Genomic DNA, 26,525 nt, shown 5'->3' on the forward strand with positions numbered 1-26,525 from the left:
AATATGTAAGTGAATAATTTGTTGCAGTGGAGCAAATCACTCTTTAAAAACAATTAGATAATGAGGAAGGAAAAGTGGGGAAATGTCTATGAAACGGAACAGTGTGGTTCTCTTCCAGCCAATCAGGTCTCATGTCTCTTCCCCTCCCTCATGCTTTTTGCGTGGGGGGGCGGACCAGGAAGGGGAAAGCAAAGTGGCAGATCATGGACTGTGGTATGGAGTGCACCACCTTCTGCAATTTGCTACAGCAAATGGCACAAACACAACACACACTGGTCCAAACGCATCTTCAGATCCAGTTGGGACATTTTCACAGCCACATCCTTCCTGCGCTCCAGTTCGGCTGCACCATAGTGCACAATTGGGAGTTCAGAAAATGTGCCTGGGTAAGGCAGGTGCTTTTTGCCACCCTCTCACCATCCTGAAAGTGTTGTTTTGGTTTTTTTTAAAGTGGTGCAACTGGTGTCAGTGGCAACAGATTTTGGTGGGAATTATGGGGAGGGAATTGAAGCACTTCTCCACTTTTCCCCATTTGCTTCTCATAGTAGCAGACCAGGAAATCTAATTGCTGACTAGTGCTTTCAATTATGGGATATCCTGCCCCACTTACTGTCTTCTCCAGTGCACCTGAAAGATCACAGAGGCTGAGTTTAAGCTTTTTGTGATCTGAAGGCAGAGATCCCCAGCCATTTGCCAGTGTCCTCATCCTGGTCCCAGCCCAAGAGGGACCCACAAGCTGTGAGTCAGGCTGGACCAGGTCTGCTTGCTGAACTCAGCTTGGTCTCCACCCGCAGCCATGACTTCACTTGTGCTGAGTTTCTCTGTGCACTTCAACAGGGAGTGGTTGCATCTGAACACATGGAAAGCTCAGCCAACTGCATGTGTGAGACAGTGGGTGGAAGGAGCGGGGAAGCAGTAGGGGAGAGAGGTGTGTTATTGCGGGTACCACTGAGGGGTGGCTCAGCATTTGACCACTGGGCAGGGAGAGGGCACAGGGTGAACTTCTGTCCATGTCACCTCACAGTATGTTCACAGCAAAAGTAGGATTTGGCAGGTTAGCTCAAACTGCTTGAAATGTGTGTTAGCAGTAGGCACCAGAGATAAATGTGTTTCGGTTCACATTTAAAGGCAAATACAGTCATACCTAGGGTTACAGATGCTTCAGGTTGCGGTTTTTCAGGATACAGACGCACCAAAACCCAGAAGTACCAGAACGGATTACTTCCGGGTTTTGGTGGTCGCGCATCCACAGCAGCGCTAAATCGTGCTTTGTGCATGCGCAGAAGCACTGAATCACAACCCGCGCGTGCGCAGACGCGCCGCTGCAGGTTGCGAACGCTGCGGGTTGTGAACGTGCATCCTGCACGGATCACATTCGTAACCCGAGCGTCCACTGTATGCTTCTTAATTCACACTTTCTGAAACAATCCACAAACTGAAGCACAATCATCCTTTGAAATTCACATTTTCCCAAATTCTGCAATGCAGTTCTCCAGCCAAGTAATGTGTACAAAAATGCCTATACTGGGATAAAGTGTGCATAGAAATGCAAACATAAAAACATGAATGTTATGGAAATATAAATATTAGGCAAAATAAGCTTTGCAAAAATGAGTATACAATTACAAACATTTGGTATACCAGGAGAAATTCATTCTAAAACGCTGATCAGTTTTCATTAGGGCTTTTAAAATCATCTTCATCATCATCTTCATCTTCATCACTACAGGAGAACTTTCCATAGAGTGACAGCAATGACAATTGGCTTTGAATACTAGCATGTGCCATGCTTGTTGCAGTTCTGCACCACACAAGTAATGGGAAGTTAAAGGTAGCCTTCACAGATTTACAGTGCACATTTACTCAGAAGTAAACACTGCATTCAGTGGGACATGCATGCTTATCAGCACTTCTGACTGGGGTAGCTCAGGTGGTAGAGCTTGATATTTTAAATCTCAGGATCATGGGTTTGAGCCTCATGGGCAAGAGATTCCTCCATTGCAGGGGCTGGACCAGATTGGGGTTACCAGACATCCCCAGTTCCCGGGGACAGTCCCTGGATTTGCAAATCTGTGCCCGGACAAATTCCATCCCTTGTTGTTGTTGTTGTTTAGTCGTGTCCGACTCTTCGTGACCCCCTGGACCAGAGAACGCCAGGCACCTCTGTCCTCCACTGCCTCCCGCAGTTTGGTCAAACTCATGCTGGTAACCTCGAAAACACTATCCAACCATCTCGTCCTCTGTCGCCCCCTTCTCCTTGTGCCCTCCATCTTTCCCAACATCAGGGTCTTTTCCAGGGAGTCTTCTCTTCTCATGAGGTGGCCAAAGTACTGGAGCCTCAGCTTCAGGATCTGTCCTTCCAGTGAGCACTCAGGGCTGATTTCCTTAAGAATGGATGCGTTTGATCTTCTTGCAGTCCATGGGACTCTCAAGAGTCTCCTCCAGCACCAGAATTCAAAAGCATAAATTCTTCGGCGATCAGCCTTCTTTATGGTCCAGCTCTCACTTCCATACATCACTACTGGGAAAACCATAGCTTTAACTATACGAACCTTTGTTGGCAAGGTGATGTCTCTACTTCTCATTCCCTGGAATGTCCCAAATTTACAAATCTGTCCCTGGGAAATGTGGCAGTGGCAGCCTCAGCAGCCCATATGATTTGTTGCGCACAAGACACATTATATGGGGACTTCCGGTGAGGAAAAATGGTGGGCGCCATGGCAACGAGCAGCTCCTGAAGCCAGCCAGAGCCAAGTGCGCTACCAGGCTGGCTCGGGCCTGCTGACTTGCCGCTGCTGCCGCCACTGCCAAAGGGGAACCAGGGACATCCGGCGGTACAGATCTCCTGCCCCCTTCCCCCTTTGTTTTAACTGATCAGGAGTTGCGGGCGACTGGCTGTTGCCCAGTTTTTTTTAAAAACTGCATTTATGTTTCACAGGGTGCGAAAGAAGGGCTTTGCACCTTGCCTGACAAAGAAACTGTGCGCCTTTTGCCCCTCCTGGGCAACAGCCCCCCGCCTGCGATTCCTGAGCCTCCCCCGATCTCCTATCCCCTTCCCCCTTTGTTTTGACTGATTGGGGGAGCCTTGGGAGTCAAGGCCGGCCGGCCAGCCGTTGCCCAATTTTTAAAAAACTCTGCACATTTATGTTTCACAGGGTGCGAAAGAAGGGCTTTGCACTTTGCCTGGCAGAGAAACTGTGTGCCTTGCCCCCCTCCTGGGCAACGACCGCCCTCTCATGACTCCCGAGCCTCCCCAAATCTGTCAAAACAAAGGGGGAAGTGGGCAGGAGATTTGGGGAGCTTCGGGAGTCACGGATGGGCGGCCGTTGCCCAGGAGTTAAAACACCTCTGCGCATTTATGTTTCACAGGGTGTGAAAGAAGGGCTTTGCACCTTTATACAATATGCATGTGTGCTTGGGCCCAGGGTCTTTTGCCTCAACGTCCCCACTACTGACTCCCTGTTGCTACTAGGCTTTTAAAAAAAAAAAGTGTCCCCAGATTCACTGAAAAAAAATCTGGTAACCATAGACTAGATGACCCTCAGAAACTCTTCCAATATGAAATAATACCACTGGGCTTGCACTGTTAGGCTTCTTTGGAAAGAGGACAGCTCAGGCAGGAGACAGATTTTTCTGAGCTGACGTTGGTTTGACAGAGGCATCATTTCCCATAGCTAACATACATCTCTAGTCAAACATGTTTTGCAGGTTTCTGCATTGTCTCAACAATATGTTTTTACCACAGGTAAAAGCGGGATAGCACACAACATGAACAGCAATCCCTCTTTTAATCTGCCATTAGTTCTCTGAAAATATACAGCTCCCCAATATGGAAGCATAACTTTATTTAAATCTCTCACCACTTTATCTACCAAACTTTCCAGGCCTCAGCACAGAGAAAGCCAACAGCAGCCTATGAAAGCTTACACCACAGTACATTCATGTGGAAGTGTGGAGCTGGATCTAGCTGGTGAATCAGATCATTATTTTCTCCCATCCTTCCCAGGCCAAGTCTGACATTATTTCACTTTTTTGCCCACAGGGTATTGTGGAGTGATTTGCAAAGGGCTTCACAAGACCCAAAAGTTATCTGATTATTGGGTCTTGTGAAGCTCCTTCCAAAGCACTCTGCATGATGGCACTTTCCAAGGGTCTCAGCAGCACCATCTTGCAAAGCCCCTTGATGCCAACTTGAAAAAAATATTGGGGGACCCAGGTAAGCCTAGCCCTTAATAATCAATCATGACGCTGGGCACACACACCATTTAAACGGTAATGCCCATTAACTTGGGGGAGGGGGCTGGCCCCTTCAAATATTTTATTGGGTGGGCTGAAGGGACCTTGGCTCCTAGAAATTGGCTCCTATGCTATCTAGCAAGGGAGCTGGCAGATTGTCAGGCCTTGCTGAGCCCCTTGCAAAGCAAAGGACCCTCACTGTTGGTTCTTTCAGAGCTCTTTGCACAGGGCTTTGCTGATGAGCAGTGCCAGCAAGCCCCTGCCTTCAGCAAAGCTAGGTATGGGGTAGGTTGTTGCTGTTGTTTAGTTGTTTAGTCGTGTCCGACTCCTCGTGACCCCATGGACCAGAGCACGCCAGGCACTCCTGACTTCCACTGCCTCCCACAGTTTGGTCAAACTCATGCTGGTAGCTTTGAGAACACTGTCCAACCATCTTGTCCTCTGTCGTCCCCTTCTCCTTGTGCCCTCCATCTTTTCCAACATCAGGGTCTTTTTCAGGGAGTCTTCTCTTCTCATGAGGTGACCAAAGTATTGGCGCCTCAGCTTCACGATCTGTCCTTCCAGTGAGCACTCAGGGCTGATTTCATTCAGAATGGAGAGGTTTAATCTTCTTGCAGTCCATGGGACTCTCAAGAGTCTCCTTCAGCACCATAATTCAAAAGCATCAATTCTTCGGCGATCAGCCTTCTTACTCCTTCATGGATCACTGCCTTGTCATGGTGAAGGGGCTTGAATAACTCAGAGAAGCTATGAACTATGCTGTGCAGGGCGACCCAAGACAGACAGGTCATAGTGGAGAGTTTTGACTACAGTGGTACCTCGCAAGACGAATGCCTCGCAAGACGAAAGAGTTTTCCGTTTTTTGAGTCGTTCCGCAAGATGAATTTCCCTATGGGCTTGCTTCGCAAGACGAAACGTCTTGCGAGTTCTTGCAAGTTTATTTCCTTTTTCTTAAAGCCGCTAAGCCGTTAATAGCCGCTAAGCCGCTAATAGCCGCTAAGCCGCTAATAGACGTGCTTCGCAAGACAAAAAAACCGCAAGACGTAGGGACTCGCGGAACGGATTAATTTCGTCTTGCGAGGCACCACTGTAAATGTGATCCACCTGGAGCAGGAACCGGCAAGCCACTCCAGTATCCCTGCCAAGAAAACTCCATGGACAAAAACAATAGGCATGGGGTAGGTAAAGGTAAAGGGACCCCTGACCATTAGGTCCAGTCATGGCCGACTCTGGGGTTGCGGCGCTCATCTCGCTTTATTGGCTGAGGGAGCCGGTGTACAGCTTCCGGGTCATGTGGCCAGCATGACTAAGCCGCTTCTGGCAAACCAGAGCAGCGCACGGAAACGCCATTTACCTTCCTGCCAGAGCGGTACCTATTTATCTACTTGCACTTTGACGTGCTTTTGAACTGCTAGGTTGGCAGGAGCTGGAACCGAGCAACGGGAGCTCACCCCGTCGCGGGGATTCGAACTGCCGACCTTCTGATTGGCAAGCCCTAGGCTCTGTGGTTTAACCCACAGCACCACCCGTGTCCCATGGGGTAGGTAGGCATGTCCAAAATTGCCTTCTTCACAGTGTATATAGGGATGGACTGGTCTTTTCAGTTGCTACAGAATTCACCTTTCATATTCATAATGCTCGTGACGAGACCTCAATTAAATGTATTAACTAATTGTTGGATTTGATCCACTGGATCCATTTGCTAGCCTTGTTTGCTTCCACTGCACTGGCAAAAAGCTGGAGGTCAGTTTGTTTGGGGGCACTCACTGTGCCATGACTCAGTGGTTCATTAGCTCTGTGCCAAAGAGCTGGATTGCAAGCCACTATCATTATTCTGCTGGTCTCTGCACAGGCTCTGCAAGGCTGGGGCATGTTTGCCATTCTGCTCCTTCTCTAAGATGGGAGTCCAGCAAGATGGACATTCCCAGATGAATACAGTAAGAAGAGAGTCTGTATAATCATACTGATATAAGCTTATTGATATAAGCTTATTACTGATATAAGCCACTGCTGGATAGACCAGTGGCTCATCTAGTTGAGCATCCTGTTCTCACAGTGGCCAACCAGATGCCTGAGGTAAACCTGCAAACAGGACCACTGCCCACCTGCAGCTCCCAGCAACTTGGTATTCAGAGGCATACTGCTTCTGACAGTGGAGACAGAACATAGGTATTGTGCCTGGGAGCCATGGATAGCCCTCTCCTCCTCCATGAATTTGTCTAATCTTCTTTTAAAAGCATCCACATTGGTGGTCATCACTGCCTCCCATGGCAGTGAGTTAACTATGCGCTGTTAAGAAGTACGGTACTTCCCTTTATCTGTCTTGAATCTTGCAACATTCAGCTTTGCTGGGATGTCCATGAGTTCCAGAGTTATGAGTGAAAACAACAACTCTCCTCTGTTTTCTTCATGTTATACGTAATTTTATAAACCTCGATCATGTTACCTCTGTCTGAACTTTTCTCTAAAAAAGAAAAGTCCCAAATGCTCCAGCCTTTCCTCATAGGGTTCTTCCATCCCCTTGATCATCTTCGTTGCCCTTTGGCAAACCTCTTCCAACCTACAATATCCTTCTTGAGGTGAGGCAACCAGAACTGTACATTACAGTGGTACCTCGAGTTACAAACGCAGACCTCCAGAACGAATTAAGTTTCTAACTAGAGGTACCACTGTATATTCCAAATGTGGCTGCCCCATTGATTTGTATAATCATTGGGTCAACATCTTCATTGACTCAAAGGTTGTGTTCCCAGTCAGACACAGCCAGTTCAAACTCCATGAGCATATTAAGGTTTTTTGCCCCAACATGCCCCCAAAATACTTTATACTTGCTTACATTGAATTACATTTGCCATTTTGCCACCCATAGCTCAGTCAATACAGCACGAGACTCTGAATCTCAGGGTTCTGGGTTCGAGCCCCACGTTGGACGAAAGAGTCCTGCATTGCAGGGGGCTGGACTGGATGACCCTCGGGGTCCCCTCCAACTCTGCCGCCCGAGGCAGCCCAGGAGCCGCTTCCCCGCCCTGCCCACCTGCACCGCCGCAGCTGCTACCATGGAGACGGTGGCGCGGGGCATCTCGCGAGACTCGCCGCCCCCAGGTTTGCGAGTGAGTGTGTGTGTGTAGCGGGGGGGGGGGGGGAATGCGCGCGTTCTCGCGAGAGCGTCGTGTCCACGGGCCTGCCTGCTCGCTGCTTCCGGCTGGCAAGCGGGGCTGGGAGTGCAGAGTCAGCTGGGCAGCAGGAGGCGGAGGCGCGCGCAGGAGCAGGAGCAGGTGGGCGCCCGGGCCCCGTTCGCCGGGCGGGCGGGCGGGCGGGCCGGGAGGAGGGGAGCCGAGGGCCAGCGGGCGGCGGAGCCCTCACTGCAGGCGCGGGCGACAGGCGGAGGCCGGCTGGGGGCGCGAAGGGCCATTGCGGCAGCGGGAAGAGGCTCTTGCGGGGGGGGGAGCGTTTCCCAGGAAAGGGGGGGTCTCCGGGAGACGCTTCTTCCCCCCTCCTCACCCCCCCGCTTTTGCCCGGTTGGAGGGAAGGCCAGGGACGGCAAAGTTAGATGGCGCGGATGGTTTTTCTGAGGGGGTGTTGCAATATTTAAACGGGGTGCGGGGGTTTGAGGGGGGGAGTGCCGGGTAGCATGCAGCCCCGCGGCCCGAGAGCGCGCGCGTTGCGATGTGGGGGTGTCTGGCTGGCTCCTTGCGCTGCGGCGGGTGGGCGGGCGGAGGTGGGGGCATCAGGCGGCGCCCGGCGGGCGAGGCCCGGGGGCAGCTCAGGGCTGGGGTTGCCGGGGAGAGCTGCGGGCGTGCGCTTGCCAGGCAGCGCGCGCGCGCGTGGGTGGGTGGCTGGCACTCGAGTGGGTGGCCGCGGCGGCGGCGAGGACAGGCGTCGTGCCTTCTCTCCTGAGCGCTGGAGAGTAAGGCTTCGGAACGGGGGCTTGCCACGGAGCGGGGCCGCGCGCTCTCGTGGGCTCGCCCCCCAAGTGACACCTGGCCCGGGGCATCCTGCTAGTCGGGCCTGCGAGGCCACCTGGGCCTTGAGAAGCTGCTGTGGGAGATGCAGTTGCTGTTTCTCTGCTGAAGGGGGCGCCAGTAGCACCCGGCAGAAGCGGGATTCTGGGATGTGTCAGCGCCTTCCCACGCACAAAGCTTCCTGGTTAAATCAAGGGACAAGACACCTGGGTATTTTTTATTTATTTGTTTTGGAAAAGAAGCAGATCACAGTCGGTTGGGCCAAGGCTGTGTTTGGTCAAAGCCTGAAACAGATCATCCAGTCTCATGGCAAGGGCAATAGCAAGGCAAATTGTGGGGGTCAGTTTGTTGACTCCGTGGATGTGGCTTCCGACTGAGCTGTCTGGCAATGATGAATGCTGTCATATGTGGCTCGGTTTATGTGACGGGCAGTGCCTGGCACGTGTGCTCTCTTTCCCCCCTCCTCTGTTTTGCCTTTCATTATTGTGACGCAGGAGAAAGGATCCCTTATAGGTCTCCGCTGACACTGGTATGCTGATCCCACCCTGCCCCCAACGCTAGCTCTCAATCAGGATACTGTTCCCCATCTAACATGAGGCCTGCTTGGGATCCTTCACTCACCAAATGTAGCTTTCCTTATAGGGACGCTGGAATTTAGGTGATTTCTGGGCAGCGGCAGCAGCAATAAGCCATTTACCCAGGTTAGAAGGCATTGCACTCTTCCCCAAACATAGCCACATCATCTGATGTTGAAGCACTTCCCATCTTGCTGAACTGCATACCTCCACCTTCTAAGGCATGCTGGGAGTTGTAGTCCCTAGTCTTAAACTAGCAGCATTCCGGCATAGCTATGCTTGCTTCTACTCATCCGTTTTGTTACACGATAGCAACTTAACCTCATGTACTTGGTGAAGAAAAGAGGTGTGAGTGCCTTGATCCCATCCCATGTTATTCAACTTCAGAAATTTTGGGGACGCTTGATAGTTTTTATCCCCCTCCTCAGCCTTTGCCTGATGATATAGAGCCTGCCTTACTTCCACACTTTGTCCTCTTCCACAACTTGTAAGAATCATGGTAGGGCTTGGGAAACAAATTTCACACTCAAATGCTGTTGTCTCAAGTAGCCTGCATTCCTTAAAGGTTCATAAAAGAAAAGCCTTTTCATACAGAGTCATAAAGCCTTATTTGTCTTGTTACCTATGGCCACAGTTGTCTTTAGTTTCTAGTTTGGGGGCTGGGGCTGGACCAGTTGCATTGAGTCACCTTGGTCAAGCCATCTCTTTTCTAAACTGTAGGGGCTTGAACTTCATTGGGGGGAAAACTGAGAAATTTCTGGAGGAAAGTAACACAACTGTAGGGGTACAAGATATGATCAGGAATAATCTGATCAGAATCTTGGGGTGCTCATGCTTATCTGAATTTTCTAGAAGTTCAGGTGGTGTTTGAATAATGTGATTCTTCTGCGTAGAGGAACTAATTGTTCATAACATGCTTGTTCAACAATATAGGGGGTTGAGGATGTGTAGCATTTCTGCTTTCTTGATGTTTTTCAACTGGAAAACTTCACGAGGCTCAAAATTAATTGGGTTTGAATTTTGTATGGCCTTGTGTTTAAGCTTCTGGTTTTAAACACCACCCCCTGTTTACATATAAAATGGAGCCCTTGGTTTGTTGGGGTTGCTTAGGGATAGATGACAATTGCAACTTCAAAACTGCCCAGTTTGCCTTTTATAATATCCATTTATTGTGTGACAAATTTTATGAAATGATACTTTTCTTTTAAGACATGGGGGAACCCCATCATACATGGCTGTCTGTATGTTTGTGGGATTCGTCGAGTTGGTTATAAGTTGTGAGCTTCAGGGGTAGAAATGGATGGGGCTCATTGAAAAGGTAAGAAGATTATGGTTACATCCACACTATGCATTTAAAGCACATGACTCTCCCCCCCCCCCTGCAATAAAGAATCATGGGAACTGTTGTTTGTTAAGGGTGCTGGGAATTGTAGCTTTGTGAGGGGCTTTGGTAAACTTTGATTCCCGGGATTCTTCTTGGGAAGCTGTGTGCTTTGAATGTATGGTCTGGTTGTGACCAGAGTGGGTCTTTGTTTAGCCTGCATGAAGGATCTTCAGGCGGGAATAATTTTGCATTACGATCAAAGGGAGGGCTTTTGAAGAGCCATTTGCCTCCTGGTAAGCAAGCATTGCCTCCAGAAGACCAGCCGGGTCTTGATGAAGAGAAAAAGAATTGGCATCATATCCTTTCAGGCAGTTGCAGTGTCACAAATGAAAAACAAAATTTTGTGGGTGGGCTGTGTGAAAATGTTGTAGTCAGTTATTAACTTTTGTGATATTCATTTGTAGGGCTGGCTTAAGTTGCAGAAGGTGTGGCTTTCAGTTCAGCAAAGCCTTCCTCCTGCTTGAAAGAAGATTCCATTCGAAAGAGGTTTCCAATGGAGTCTTAGATCCACGCATCAAATTACCCTGCGCTTGTGAATAACCTACAGGCAGATTCAATACCACAGGAAGAACTTCACTATCTTCTCCACACTTCCTGTGGAGTCTGTGTTTCTTGCAGGGGGTAAGGAAATTGTAACCCTCCAAATGTTACTGGACTACAACTCCTGTAATCCCTGGCTATTGGTCATGTCTGCTGGGACTGCTGGGAGTTGGAGTCCAACAGCATCTGGAGATCCACAAGTTATATACTCTTAACAGTTGGCTGCTGAATGTGTGGCCAGGTGTTCTATGCTTGCGTGTGTGAGCTCAGCCTTAAAGGAAGGTGCAAAACTCATCATACTGCTTCAGGCTTATCTCTTCTTGTAGGACCTGCTAGTCCAGTCTTCTCCAGCTTGGTGCCCTCCAGCTCCCATCAACCCTGACCATTGGCCATGCTGGCTAGCGATGATGGTAGGAGTTGGGAGTCTAGCAACATCTGACAGGCTCCAGTTTTGGGGAGACTGGAAATCCATGATGGGCAAGTCTCAAGAGCGTTGTTCTGGTTGTTGTTACTGGGAGCTGCCATTCCTCCAACTAATAGCCTTTCTCCATTGTCGCAGGACTTGTCCTTTGACACCGACTGGACAGAAGAAGCCAAGTCCTGCACTGTTGAACCTGCCGCCATGGGGAACATATTTGGAAACCTGCTCAAGAGCCTGATTGGCAAGAAGGAAATGCGCATCCTCATGGTGGGTTTGGACGCTGCTGGGAAGACCACCATCCTCTACAAGCTCAAGCTGGGAGAGATCGTCACCACCATCCCTACTATCGGTACAGTCTCTTGCCTTAAGCATGGGGAACTGCTTCCCGCCCCCTTCCTTTTCCAAGGGTTGAATTGCAGCCAGACCACAGGATGTAACTTCAGGACAGCAGTATCAGCAAGCACCTTACTCCCCCATGGGACCCATTGCATCCCGTCTTCCCTACTGCCCCTGGGATTGAGTCCCAGTCCTATGAAAGCGGTGTGCTGAGGGGTGTCTGCTAAGTTAAAGCAATTTCTCTGTCATTTATACTAGTCCGTTCCCTCCCTGACGGAGCACACAGCAGGCTTAATTAGGGTGACTCACAGAACTAGGAGCCGCTAGATCCAGAGGAGAACTCGTAAACATGCACATGGCACACGGAACCCTGCCTGCCATGCCAGCAATTTGCCCAAATTTGATTGATTATTGCCGTTCCAAGCTTCCATCTCCAGCTTTGGAAAGGCACCTTACTGGGGCAGGGTCTCCCTAGCAGTTGAGGGTCTTGTTCCTGGTCAGGAACAAGAATCTTGCCAGCTCACTCAGTTCCTGGGGTGGTATTGAGTGGGCTGGCAGGCTTTAAGCAGAGATGGCTGTTGCTTCTGCACTTCTCAAAAGCACAGCCTAATGTCTGGCCAGAGCATGAGGAGGAGAACAACCTTCCCCCAGCGGCTGGTTTCCAGAGGTACCTTCCTCCTCAAATGTAGAAATTCCATTTCAGCTATGAATTATGCCTCTGATATGTTACTGTAATCTCGGGATCACAACAGGACTGGCTGGTTTGGTCTTTCCTCAACCTTTAACCAAAACAAAAAACAAAACCATGGCTGGTTTTATGGATTTGAAAGGGAAGTTTGGAAACATTTATAGCATTGTTGTTAATGGCTCAGAAACAAGGAAAATTGGGGTGGGGGCCCCTCTGTGAGGCCATTACGAGTGCAATTGGTTATGCGCTGTTGCTGCGCAACCTCCATTCATCAGCGGTGCCTGTGCTGTGGAAGGAAACAGATTGTGGAGCACTAGCGCTCCCTGGATTGCACCATCTGATTTTTATCCAGCTATGTTGGAAAGGGTGACTCATTATTCAGAATATTTTAAAGAGTTAGTCACATTGGAGCCCATGGGTTAAATTCAACAAGGTAATTACATGAGCAGAATGGCTCTTGTTCACACTAAAGAACTTCCCCTTCCTCTTGTCCCCTGTGTGTGTGCCCCCCCAAGATACGTGCCCCCACTCTGCTCCAGAGGAGCTTTTTGGAAGGACATACGGACCCCAGGACAGATTTTGGGATTATGTGGGGGGCACACAGAGAGAGGAGTGGGAGGACATGTTCTGTGGCACAAGCAGAAGTTCTGTGTGTGCAGTGACTTCACTGGATACAACCCTGTGGAACCCACTGTTGGACTGTAGCTAAGGTTCTACATGGAAACAAGTCAATTTGGTCAACAAGTGCTTAATCTTCTTCATGGTAACATGCTCACTGGTGAACGCATCTTACTGGTGAAGCTTGAAGAGCAAACTAAGATCCCTTTTTGATTTAATTTTGCCAAATTATTTGTTGAGAACAAATCTTGCCCCATAAAGTGGTTTTATTATTACTAAATTTGTATACCATCCTCCATCCGTAGATTTCAGGGCAGTTCCCAAAGTACAATTTAAAACATTTAGAATATCCCTCTCTGGCATTACCAATGCATAAAATGAGAACCAAAAAGTAGTTGAAGCATGCAGCAGCATATAGCCTCAGTTTATGGCAACCTCTAATGGCCACACTTGTTGCCTTTCTGTTGTCAAGCAAAGAACCTGCCATCTGAAGTCTGAACTAGAACTGGAAGCAAGACAGGCTTGCCTGCCAATTCTGGGGCCTATGCAAAATCGTGCTAATACTTGGTGTTTTGTCTTTAAATGTGGAATGCGTGGTTGTCTCTAGCTCAGAGGGAGGGCTGAGTCCCCTGTTGTGCTAAACTTGGTTCTTAACCTGCTGCTCTTCTTCAGGGTTCAACGTGGAGACGGTGGAGTACAAGAACATCAGCTTCACCGTGTGGGATGTTGGTGGCCAGGACAAGATACGGCCCTTGTGGCGGCACTACTTCCAAAACACCCAAGGTATGGGATTTACCAAGCTCCTCTCTCCCCATCACCTTCCAGGTTGCCATGGCTCTGGGCTTGTTTTCACCCTTGGGATGTCTTGGGCACAGCAACCCCGGACTCAGTTAAACCCCTGATTTGTTGACTTGAGGTAACTTGGCCAGAGTGCTTTGTTGCTCTTATCCCAGGATGTTTAAACAGGAGCTCTGAGGTGTGGATCTCACGATTCCAAAGAGAAACAAAGTGACTTGCAAGCAAAGAGTCAGCAGGACTGTGTGGCTGAGAACTTCCCTTGGGAGGGAGTGGTATGTCCTTCCTTGGAGGTTTTTCAGCAGAGGTTGGGTGGCCATCTGTCCTGCATGCTTTAGTTGAGATTGGGGTCCCTTGTCACTTGCAATTGTTTATTTTGAGCTCTATTGAATGCTGAGAGCTGTAGTTTGTTGAGGGTGCCTGAGAGTTGTTAGGAGATCCCTATTCACGTGGGGTGGCGCTGTGGGTAAAAGCCTCAGCGCCTAGGGCTTGCCGATCGAAAGGTCGGCGGTTCGAATCCCCGCGACGGGGTGCGCTCCCGTTGCTTGGTCCCAGCGCCTGCCAACCTAGCAGTTCGAAAGCACCCCCGGGTGCAAGTAGATAAATAGGGACCGCTTACAAGCGGGAAGGTAAACGGCGTTTCCGTGTGCGGCTCTGGCTCGCCAGAGCAGCGATGTCACGCTGGCCACGTGACCCAGAAGTGTCTCCGGACAGCGCTGGCCCCCGGCCTCTTGAGTGAGATGGGCGCACAACCCTAGAGTCTGGCAAGACTGGCCCGTACGGGCAGGGGTACCTTTACCTTTACCTTTTTATTCACGTCCTAAAGCTACAGTTTCCAGAAATCATAGAATTGTAGAGTTGGAAGGGACCCCAAGGGTCATCTAGTTCAACCCCTTGTCCCAAGCAGTCTCTGAGTGGACCCAAACCACCAACCTTCTGGTTAACAGCTAGACACAATTCACATGGGACTCAAGGAATTGTAGTTTTTAGGGTCTCCTAACTCAGCATCCTTAACGAATTGCAGCTCCCAGAATTCCTTGGGGGGTGCCATGGCTTTTCAAAGTGCTAACATAGTGCTTTGAATGTACAGTGTGAATGTGGCCTGGGGTGGAGCAGGACAACATGACACCGGATGAATTTCAGCCCTGCAGTGCTGGCATTGTAGGATGACTCCGGGACCATACAATCAAGATTCTGTAGCTATCAGGCAGCCTCTGTTTCCCTGAGCTTCAGCATCTTGCATGGGAGGCCTTCCTGAAGGGGTGGTGGGGTTAATTGGCCTTGGTTTAACGTGTGCTTCTTGTTTTTAGTCAGACAATGCCCCGGGACAATTGAGAGATCTGTTTAAAACTTGGAGTGCTCTTTCAGGACATGAATTTTATCTTTCAAGTTTGAAAACAAGCCCATCCCTCCATTTCTTTGTGTGTATGTGTTGGTAGGGCAGGGAGTAAAAAACAACAACAACAAAACATAGAGAAAAGGCCTCACAGAGTTGCTGATCAGGCTGTGTGGTTGCGAAGGCCACTCAAAGCCTGAGATTTTTCTGAGACTTCACTTCTCCTTGAGAGGAAGGGCTGTGAGTTTCCATTGGGTAACTTTTTTTCTTCCATCTTCTCTTGAAAAAAATGGGGTTGAGGACTGGCTTGCATCCTCACTTCTGCCTTTCCAGATGGTTAGATCTTTTGAGCAGCTGGCCTGCCCTTTGTAGTCTCCCTCACATGTTAATTCATTATTATTATTAATAATAATAATAATAATTAAATTTGTATACCTCCCTATACCCGCTGGTCTCACGTTCTTTAATCCCATTTCCACTCCACATCCTCATACTTTGCTTGCAAGATGTCTGTCTGTCTCATATACCTTGTGTCCCTTCATCCTCAGCCTTTCTTGCTTTCAGGTCTGATCTTTGTGGTGGACAGCAATGATCGGGAGCGGGTGAACGAAGCACGTGAGGAGCTGATGCGGATGCTGGCAGAGGATGAACTGCGAGATGCTGTTCTCCTTGTCTTTGCTAACAAACAGGTTGGTCCAGAGTGAGAGGTGGGGTGCTCCAGAGCATCGGAGATTGGTGGGGAGTCAGTTAGGCCACTTTGATGGGCTGATCTGATCTAGGTCTCTGTGTCTGCCTGCCTCTGGTAAGCAAACATGCCTCTAGCACTGCGATTTGACGAGGAATGCACGGTAACATATTGGCCTGCTGGCAGACTGCGTTTGACTGTCTTGGGAGTGCAGTAACAAAGTGCTACTGACCCATGCTGTAGGGCAGAGGCAGGCAGAAGCAAGATTTACAAGTAAATATCTTTGCATGAGATTGGCAAGAGTTTCTTACTCTCAGTGTTTTTAACAACATCACTAACAAAATTGTCCATCCCGATGTCCCATGCCCCCCCACTCCCCGCCTCACTTCCGAAATGAAATTATCCAGGCATTTGTACGAAAGAATTGTGGACTTGTTTCATCTCTTGTGTTGAAAGCAAATTCCTAGGCTCAGAATGTGCTCAGAGGCACTCTGTTCTTTAATTATAACTGTGCATCTCTTGTACCTGACTCATGGTAGTGGATCTTCAAGTTCTAGTTTAAAAAATGAAGGAGATTTGACATGACTGACGTCTGCCCACTCCACCTCTGGGACAGAGGTGCAAAACCTGTGGCTGCAGATGTTTGTTGGACTACAAACTCCTATTATTCCTGGGTGTAATTCTCTCAGGCTGGCTGGAACTAATGGGAGTTCAGAGTCTCAAAAACAGTTGGAGGGACACCTGTTCCCCATCCCTTCTCTAGTGAAATTTGGAGCCTTTGGCTGAAAACCCAGCCATGAACCAGTATAATCTCAAGAAGGACTCTGTGGAACATGCTGGCTTCTCTTTAGGTGGCTAAGATTTTCCCATGGGCCATTGGGACAAACGGACACCTGCATCGTACATGGTGTGGAGCAGCACTGAAACTACAAACTGGGGTGTGTGGGAAGGTGTATACTGCCATGCTGTTGAGCCTCTTCCATAGTAAGAAACTTTGGTTGTAGGATTCCATGCAGCTCCTCACAATAGCTGTTCAGATGGAAAGCGCAGTTGCTGCTTTTGCCCCTGTGCATTCTGTGCAGATGAGGGGCTATTGTTGGGTGCAGGACTGAGCAAAACAAATCATGTGCTTTTGTGGCTGCAAAAATAAGTGCATGGATAATTCAAGGCTGCGTGTGCACTGTGATTCTGTGGGAGTGCACGTAAGATAGTGGTATGGGTTTTGAATTCTGTTTCCTAAGAACCCCAGCTCCTGGATTTTTGTGTGTCCAAAGCGAATTTCTAGCCCTTTGGGTTGCAATAATGGACTAGGAAGTGTGTGGGCCCGGCCTGGTTACATCAAAGGAGTTAAGAGTTCCTTTTGACTGATGCATCAGTTCCTCTGTGAAGCAACTCCACTTGTTCCTCCCTGTGAATAGAAATGTGCAAAATAGTACTTAAAAGCAATTATATGCCACCCTTCAATCTTAGTTTTCAGGTGGGTTTTCCAAGTAAACAAGAGAATAATATTGTTACGATTTAAAGCAACATTAAGAAACATCGAACTTGCTTGTAAATGTCCTTATAATACTTTTCAAAAGTCTGGGAGAGTAAAATGGGATGTAAAAGATAACTAGGCAAGCCTCTGTGGGGTAAGAGTTCCAGAGGTGGGGAACCACAACTCATAAGATATTCCCTCTGGTCACCAACCTGCCTCATGTGGAGGAGGCCATTGGCAGATGGCAGCAGAGGTTTTCTACAGGAGCAGGCAGGGGTGGCATCTGTTTCACTTTTGACTACCTTGGTAGCCAGTTTACTAACTTACGTACATACTTGTTACTGCAGAGCAGGCAGAACCCGTGGGCAACACTTGGTGAAATCTGAAAAGTGGGTGGGTGGGGAGGGCTTCATCGCCAGGCAGGCATTTTAAGCTCTTCCTGTATGGAGTCTGGCTACTGTGGGAAGAGCTAGCAGCGATCTTAGGAGGCTTGAAGAAGGAAGGAAGGAAGGAAGGAAGGAAGGAAGGAAGGAAGGAAGGAAGGAAGGAAGGAAGGGGCAGCTAGATGGTGCCTCTAGCAAAAGTGGACACTTCTTACCAGGGCTGTAATATCTGGAGATGCTCCCGCCACCTCAACGCCACTGGTCAGTTGCCACTGACTCAAATCCACATTGGGTCCTAAATGGATTTTTGAGGGCACCTCTTTGAGGCTGGCTTCCTCTTTCTCCTCTCCCTGCCTATCTTCTTGGGTAATTGAACTCTCTGGTCTTTTTCTGCCTCCTCTTCTCCACCCAGGACCTCCCCAACGCCATGAACGCGGCAGAAATCACGGACAAGCTGGGCCTGCATTCGCTGCGCCATCGCAACTGGTACATCCAGGCCACTTGTGCCACCAGCGGAGACGGTCTCTACGAAGGCTTGGATTGGCTGGCCAACCAGCTGAAGAACAAGAAATGAGTGCAGGGGTGGTGGTGGGGCTAAGCCCCCTCACTTGTTGGTTCCATTATGGGTTGATTCCCCCCTTCCCCAACCCCCTCTCCCCTTCCCCAACTTCCTTTCCCCTATTGGGTTTGCTTTTCCTTGCCGGCACCGGTTGCTGTGGGGGTTGGGGTGGGTAGGGGGGGTTGGGGTTAACTTTTGGTTTCTCTCTCTCTCTCTTTTTCTCATATTCTGGCTCTGCCAGGATTTTTTGCACGGTCTCTGTGTGTGCGCGTGTGTGTGTGATAAATATATATATAGAGATAATAAAATATATGGGTGTGGTGGGAGGGTTGGGGCAAGTGGGGGGTTCGGGTGCCGATTCTGTGGCCTTTCTTTTTCTCTCTCTTTTGTTTCCCTTTCTATTTTGTTGGTCAGTTTTGTATTTTCTTGGTGGTCTGTGAAGCTTGGTTCTCTCTTTTTTTTTTTTTTTTTTGACTGGAGGTGACCAATACTCAGTGGCAGCTGCTGCTTTCTTGCTTTTGTGTGCTGCGCTTTGGGTTGCAGCGAAGGGACCTAGGTGGTGAAGCCGGGAACTTAAAAAGGATGTGTGTGTGTGTGTGTATATATATCTGCAATATGTGCGGGGGGGGGAGGGAACAGAGACCGATTAGTGCAGGGAGGGGGCATTCTAGGAAATGGGTCTGCAGGTGATCAAAGGCCCCTTTCTCCCTTTTCCTTCTCTTCCCAGATTGGGCCAATGTTCTGGAGGGAGAGCAGTGCTACTACTTCATTCTGTCTCCCACCCCCCAATTGTATTCTTTCTGTCCCTGTATATATATATATTTTTTGTTGGGCAGTGACCCCTGCTGGCAACAATTGAGATTGCAGCAATATTGAATGCCCTCCTTGCTCTTCCTTCCCCGCATCCGTTGCCCTGTTAACAGCATCCTCATGAGTGGCCCAGGACGGTTAGTTTTATTTTAATGCTGCTGATGGACTTGAATCATTTGCACTCCAACTTCTTAGACCAAATGGCACTGGAGCCCTTGATAATGCACCTCTCCTGAGCCCCATCAATTCCTTACTGTTTTGCTCCCTTCCCGGAAAAAAGACCAGGGCTTGGTGGTGATTGGTGCAGGCTGCCGCAGTAAATTTGGGACCAATGCTATCGTAAAGCTGCCCATGCAGATGCTAACTGCACATTTTTTCCTGGTTTGGCCTGCTCTTTCCAGCCAAGGGGAGCATGTGCATGTGCAAGGGTGCCCCCTGCCCCGGCCCGTGGCAGCTTCAAAAAGTTGGCTCCTTAGTAATGTTGCTGCTTACTCCATGGATGTCTCCCAGTTGGACAGAACATTCCATCCTTCCTCCGAAACACCCCTTCTGTTGCAAGATTCCTTTTCCATGATGGGGGAAGTTGGAAGAGTTGTATTTTCCCCCTTTTTTAATTTTAGGGGATAATGATTGTATTAGGGTTAAACCCAGGTCACTGCATGCAACTTTCTGGTCACTCCCTGCCTCTGGACAGTGTTGGTACTGTGTGTTCCCTTCCCCCATCCTGGCAAATATGTATTTATTCCTCTTTTTCTCTTCTCCCTGCCCAGCTTCAGCCCCCTTTGCTTGGTGTAAAGTGGTTTCCTCCTCTCCCCACCCCCTTCTGATTTGTTCATTCTTTGGGCCATGGCTCCCTATATGTGATTTTCTCGCCCCCTCTCTGAACAGTTGGATGCACCACGACCTCTGTGCACTCCCATTGGATATTAAACTTGTTTTATGTAGCTGCTGGCTCTAGTCTGGTGTTTGTGGGTTTGGGGCAGGTGATTTATATCTTCTGCAGCTTTCTCAATATGAGCTTGCCTTTCTTGACTGTTTTCACACACACAAAGTGCAAAGAGGATTAGGTACGTTTAGAAGCTTTTGGCGTTGTGACAGTGGCCTAACCCTGGGAATGACTTTGACTGTCCAGCTAAACCAGGTGAGAGGTAGCTGTTAGGTCTCAAATCCTCTGTGAGTTAGGAACTTACCCTGCGTGTGAAGACAGGCTGCAGTGGATGGAGCGGATGAGACCAAAAGTGGGTCGAATGGTCAAGAAGGCAGTTTCTGCACGTGCTGTAAAGGGAAGCTAGGGGCAGATGGGGCTCATCAGCCTAGAAAGATCACCCGTCTAGGAGAAGGAAAACTCTTATCCTAAACCTCCTCTGCCTTGTGTGATATTTTCAGGTGAAGAAAAGACAAAAGAGTAAACTCTACACAAATCCAGAGTGGATGGTTCCTTGTACGCCTCCTTCCAGCAGCTCCTGCAGCCAAGCTGGTGCCAAACATCTTGCTCTGCTTTCTTTCGGACCACATCAGTGAGTCCGAGAGGGGGGTCTTGTCGTCTGGGCAGCCCAGGACCTCCATACACACTGGCCGGATTTGCTCCCCAGAGAGGTCACTACGGTGCTGCTAATTCAGCGGTTTGGCTTTGCTCCCGGAGACGCAGTCAATTGTTTCTTGAAGCAGACGGATGCCAACAGCTAGCTGCTTAATGCATTTGTACACTGCCTGTCAATAACACAAAGGTAGAAGGACGGTTTATTGTGGATGTCATAACCTCTGCTGCTCATCTCCCCTCCCCACCCCTACATATTCTAGGAAGAGGAAGCTGCCTCTTCCATTGCTGCGCCTACTTTGCAATGTGTTTTCAGGCAGGGAGGGGTCTTTCCCATCCCTACCCAGAGAGGCTAGGTGGGATTGAACCAGAAATACATCCTCTGCCACTGAATCATAGAGTTGGAAGAGACCACAAGGGCCATCGAGTCCAACCCCCTGCCAAGCAGGAAACACCACCAGAGCACTCCTGACATATGGTTGTCAAGCCTCTGCTTAAAGACCTCCAAAGAAGGAGACTCCACCACACTCCTTGGCAGCAAATTCCACTGTCAAACAGCTCTTACTGTCAGGAAGTTCTTCCTAATGTTCAGAGGCATGCCAGAACAGTGATTCATGTCCTCCTGTATTTTGCCTTGGTCAGACACCACACTGGGCACCACAATTTAAGAAGGATATTGACAAGCTGGAAGGTGTGCAGAGGGCAACCAAGATGATCAAGGGTCTGGAAACCAAGCCTTGTGAGGAACAGTGGAGAGAGCTGGGTATGTTTAGCCTGGTAAAGAGGGAACTGAGAGGAGATATGATAGTCATCTTCAACTACCTTAAAGGCTGTTAACGTGGTGGATGGAGCAAGCTTGTTTTCTCCTGCTCTGGAGGGTGGGAAACAAATAACGGCTTCAAGTTACGAGAAAGGAGATCCTGACTAAACATCAGGAAGAACTTTCTGTTAGAAAGAGCTGTTTTACAGTGGAGCAGACTCCCACCAGAGGTGACAAACTCCTTCATTGGAGGTTTTTAAGCAGAGGTTGGATGGCCATCTGCCCTGTATGATCTAGTTGCAGGGGGTTGGACGGTTTTATGATTCTATCGTGTAGGAGTTACAGTGGACATCTTTTTCTGTGAGCGAAGAATGCTAAAAAAAATTAATTAAGGAGAAGCAAAAAGCGCATAAGTAAAAGGTGCTTGCCCTTTGGAATGGCGTCTATACACCTGCTCCCTCTTCTCAGGACAGATCGGGGGGTTGACAGTGTGAGGAACAGCCTTGGCTCAATGATTTGAGCATCTGCTTTGCATGCAAAGTCCCGGATTCCATCCCCTTCGTCTCCAGTTGGGTTGGGAGACATCTCTGAAGTCCTGGAGATGCCCTGCCAGTCATTGTAGACAAAACTGGATAGATGGACCCAAGGCTCTAACTTGGTCTAAATTGGCTTCTTCGTTTTGCAAATGGTGGTTAGTTCATTTTTAACTGCCTGTGAGCATAGAGCAGGAGAGGGGTGGTGTTTCTACCTGTTGCCTGAAAAAGAAGTGTGTCTTCCATCTCTGACCTCCTGAACAGTCTCTCCATGCTGGCTGAAGTTCCTCCTTTTTGGCTGGGGTCGCCGTGGCTTGCTCAGGGAGGGGTGATGGACATGTAGGGGCTGGCTTTAATTAGAAACAGCTTAACTGAGCTGCACTTTTCTATGGAGGAAGGGGTGTATTTTTTAATCCGGAGTGGCATTTAGCCCCCTCCGCTCCTGTATTGAAGGGGGATATTGGATGAGCAGCTAAATCCCATTAGTTGCTAATCCAAGAAAAGGTGGGGGAAGATTGCCCACCCTGACGACATCAGATTGGGCTCCGTTCCGCTTCCTCCTCTGAAAGGGATAAAGCGCATAGCAGGGTCTAAGAATCCTACCCAGACCCTCTTGTTCTACATAAGTGCCTTACCTCAAATCTTTAATAGATGTGATGAGAATAATACAGAGTGGCTCTAAAGAGAGACGGCCCTGATGAGTTGTTTTTTTTTTTAAAGCAGTCTGTAGACCCCTGAATCTCTAGGCCCAACTTTCCAACAGAAATTGCACTGTGTTAAATGTTCGGAAAAAGTCAAAAGCCCAAGGCAGTATAAGTTCCTCAACTAAGTTTATTCAACATTTGTCAGTGACAACAGCTCGCTCATAGGAACACAAGAACCAAACTGACTGGACAGCACAATAATAATGCCAAGCATGAACTGACTGTTGACAGTTGGCAGTTGAAAGAGCATGCGCTTACTTGGCATTAGAATGTTTGTCTACCAACGCATCTACAATTGGTTAGAACGCGCCTTGTAACATAAAAGGTAAAGGTACCCCTGCCCGTACAGGCCAGTCTTGCCAGACTCTAGGGTTGTGTGCCCATCTCACTTAAGAGGCCAGGGGCCAGCGCTGTCTGGAGACACTTCCGGGTCACGTGGCCAGCGTGACATCGCTGCTCTGGCGAGCCAGAGCCGCACACGGAAACGCCGTTTACCTTCCCGCTTGTAAGTGGTCCCTATTTATCTACTTGCACCCGGGGGTGCTTTCGAACTGCTAGGTTGGCAGGCGGCCTTGTAACATAAAATGTGTTAAACCCAATACATAACACTCCTCCCCCCAACTTCCTAGCAAAAGGAACAAACATAGTCATCAAGGTGTGCCGGCCTTTTCCTCTCTCGCTGGGATCGTCGCAGTTCCTGTGCCCAAGTGGGTGACCCAGGAGTGGCTGAGTGGGGCAGTCAGCGAGGCCAGCTCCGAAGGGGTCACTGCCTTTGGAGCCACTGAGGATTCTGGCCTGAGGTCGCCCTGCTGGGGTAACTCAGTCACCGGCAACCCATCTGGTTCCCACCCTGGCCTGAGCACAGAATCTCCCGAAGTACCCATTTCTCTGTCCTCTGGTTCCGCTTGAAGTTCCATGTTCGGAGGTGCCTGGCTCTGATCTGGTTGAGGTGTCTCTTCCAAACCAGTCCCCCCTCCAACCCTACCTCATAGGAAACCAGACTTGTACAGCGGGCAATGATACCAGGGACCCAACCCTGTCCGGGCCCATAGTTTCAGACATACACAGTGTCCCCTCTTGGAGCCCCCTGCACCACAATGGATGGCAGTTGATCAAGACCCCAGTCGGGGTCCTTACGATCAAGGAGGGTAATGAGCCTCCTCCCCATAAGCAACTCCTCCAGGCTCCGGCCAGTCACTGCGCTTGGGGTGATGTGTTGGGCCAATAAGAACTCCGCTAACCAGAGAGTCCAGTCTCCATGCACTATGCGCCTAAGCGCATCTTTGGTAGTTCAGCTTGGCTGTTAGTGGCTGGGTGAAAAAGAGCGGAACGAATGTGGCGGATTCCATTCTTGGTTACAAATTCTTTGAATTCCGCCGATGTAAAAGTGGTCCCATTATCACTCACCAGTATGTCTGGCAAGCCGTGTATCGCAAATAGCTTCCTGAGCGTGTTTAGTCTAGTCGCTCTAGCAGACACATTTGAGGTCGGCACCACCTCGGGCCACTTGGACTGAAAATCGACCACTATTAGGAAGTGTTGGCCCTGAAAAGGCCCTGTGAAATCCACGTGCACCCGAGACCATGGGGACTGTGTGGACTTCCAGGACTGTACTGGTGCCTTGGGTGGATCCGGCCGGGAGACCTGGCAGGGCTTGCAATGTTTCACCCAACCCTCTATCTCCGCATCTATGCCTGGCCACCACACATAGCTACGGGTTAATGCCTTCATCCAGACGATCCTCAAGTGAGACACGTGCAGCCCTTCTAAAACTTCTTTCCTTAACAGGGGGGGGGGGCGTGGACTATGACATGGCTACCCCATAACACGCATCCTCGGTGAGTAGACAGCTCGTCTTTGCGGGCTGTGTAGCATGAAAATTCTGGACCCAGCTTCCCGGGCCACCCCCTCCCCACCCAGTCCGAGACGCGGGACAACAGCCTATCCTTCGTGGTTGTGGCGGCAATGTCCTTCACGTGCAAGGGCTGGTCCGGTAAGTCTTCCAGCCACAGGATCTGGTGGGCAGGAGCAAGGTCCGGGCTGTTCTCCGACAATGGCAAGCGGCTGAGTGCATCTGCGTGACCCATGACTTTCCCAGGTTGGTGCTGTAGTGAGTATTGGTAACCGGTCAGGAAAATGGACCAGCGCAATACTCGTGGTGAAAGCATCTGGGGTGTCTTGCGGTTGGGCGCAAATAGTCCCAGGAGTGGCTTGTGGTCGGTGACAATAGTGAAAGGCCGACCATAAAGAAAGTAATGAAACTTTTTGACTCTCTTAACTATTGCCAAACCCTCCTTGTCGATCTGGGAGTAGTTGTGCTCCACCGACATGAGAGTTTGGGAGAAGTAAGCCACTGGGACTTCCCTCCTGTCCGGAAGCTGGTGGCGCAGTACTGCGCCCACTCCATAAGGGGAAGCGTCACAAACCAGCACCACCGGAAGCTTTTCATCGAAGTGTGCCAACACTGAGTTGGACACAAGCAAGTCTTTGACCCCTCGGAACGCCTTGGCCTGTCGAGGGCCCCAGACCCACGGCACTTTTTTGTCCAAGAGCCTGTGCAAAGGCTCAGCTATGGCTGCCTTGTGCGGCAGGAACGCGTGGTAAAAATTAAGAAGTCCCAAGAAGGCTTGTAACTCTGCCTTGCTCTTTTGGTCTGGGGCATCGCAAATGGCGCACACTTTGTCCTCTGCTGGATGGAGGCCGTCCATGTCAACCCGGAACCCCAAGAAATCCACACTGCTCACTCCCTACAGGCACTTTTTCTGTTTTACCTTAAGTCCTGCCGCCTGGAAGCATTGGAGCACTATCCGTAATCTGGCGGCAAAGTCCTCTCTCGACAATGCAGCGATCTGCACATCGTTGAAAAATGGTGTGACTCCAGGGATGCCTTTAAGGAGACAGTCCATTAGGCCATGAAATAACCCTGGTAAAGTAAAGGTAAAGGGACCCCTGACCATTAGGTCCAGTGGTGACCAACTCTGGGGTTGCGTCCACGCTAACTCCAAACTGTAGGCGTTTGACCCTGAAGGCACCCCTATGAGTCACGATTGTCTGGGTGTCTGCGGTGGCCTTGTCAACGGTTAGCTGTTGATAAGCTTGCACTAAATCCAGCTTCCCGAAGATCTTGGCTCCAGCCAGGATGGCCTAACACGTGGCTCACCACCGGAACCGGCTACGCATGGTCCTGCAAGGCCTGGTTCAGGGTGCATTTGTAATCACCACAGATACGGACTGAGCTGTCCAGTTTAACCGGTGTGATGATTGGGGTTTCCCAGGTTCCCGAAGCTACCAGCTCTAGGACCCCTTGGGCGACTAAGCGATCAAGCTCCTCATCAATCTTGGGTTTAAGAGCAAACGGGACTCTACGGCCCTTGACCCGAATAGGTTGTAGCATGGGGTTGAGCCGTAGGGAAATCGGGGGTCTGTTGTACAGGCCCAGGGTTCCATCGAAGACTGATGGATGCTCCTGGTAGATTGATTCAAAATCTGCCCCTGGGGAAATCTGATTAAGCCCTGAAATACCTAAGCCTAACGACCCGAACCATGCTAGGCCTAGAAGGCTAGTGAATGGGCCTTCAGTTATGATGAGGTTCAAATTCTTTGTGTATTCCTTAAACTATACCTTGAAGGTGCCCATCCCATTTAGCTGGATTCTTTTTCTCTGGAAGTCCCGCAGCACTACGGGGGCTGGGCGGAGAGGAGGACCGCTGTTAGGGCAAAGCTCTTTCAGAGTCTTAGCAGATATTATGGAGTAAGATGAGCCGGTATCCAACTCCATAGTGCACGGGGTTCCCTCTATCTTGAGTTGTACGCTAAGCTTATTGGACCCCGGGGACAGAAGTTGAAGTACCCTGGCTGGAGAGGTGGACTGTAACTCCTCCTCTATGTAGGCCTTGTGGACACGTTGCTGGGTCATGCTCCAGAGGTCTTGGAGCGGCAGATTCAACCAATGTGCCCAGTCTTCCCACAGCAGCAACATGTGGCGTCACGAAACCTGCATGTCCGACAAGGTGCGTCAGATGACCGCTGGTTTGATGATGCGCTCTTAGCTTGGGAACAGTGGTGTCAGTTGGATCGGTCCGAAGCTCGGTGGACATCCTCATTGTGGGAATCTATGGCAGACGACCGGTCTCGCTGGATGCGGTGAGTTCTCCTTTCGGTACATGGGCTGTGGGCCGCCTCGTGG

The 26,525-nt window shown here is 49.7% G+C and overlaps 1 protein-coding gene across 2 annotated transcripts; it reads left to right on the forward strand.

The window, feature by feature from the left end:
• Window positions 1-7,385: 7,385 nt before the first annotated feature.
• ARF3 (ADP ribosylation factor 3) lies at window positions 7,386-19,749 on the forward strand. Of its 2 annotated transcripts, none has more exons than XM_053371327.1 (5): window positions 7,386-7,511; window positions 11,257-11,467; window positions 13,433-13,543; window positions 15,456-15,580; window positions 17,849-19,749. In XM_053371327.1, exons 2-5 carry the CDS (start codon window positions 11,320-11,322, stop codon window positions 18,008-18,010), a joined length of 546 nt encoding a protein of 181 aa, XP_053227302.1. In that variant the 5' UTR covers window positions 7,386-7,511; window positions 11,257-11,319; the 3' UTR covers window positions 18,011-19,749. The 2 variants fall into 2 exon arrangements, with proteins under 2 accessions (XP_053227302.1, XP_053227310.1); XM_053371335.1 differs by lacking the exon at window positions 7,386-7,511 and adding an exon at window positions 8,282-8,408.
• Window positions 19,750-26,525: the final 6,776 nt, after the last annotated feature.

Source organism: Podarcis raffonei, chromosome 2 (assembly GCF_027172205.1).
Source record: "Podarcis raffonei isolate rPodRaf1 chromosome 2, rPodRaf1.pri, whole genome shotgun sequence".
In the NCBI taxonomy this organism is placed as follows: Eukaryota; Metazoa; Chordata; class Lepidosauria; order Squamata; family Lacertidae; genus Podarcis; species Podarcis raffonei.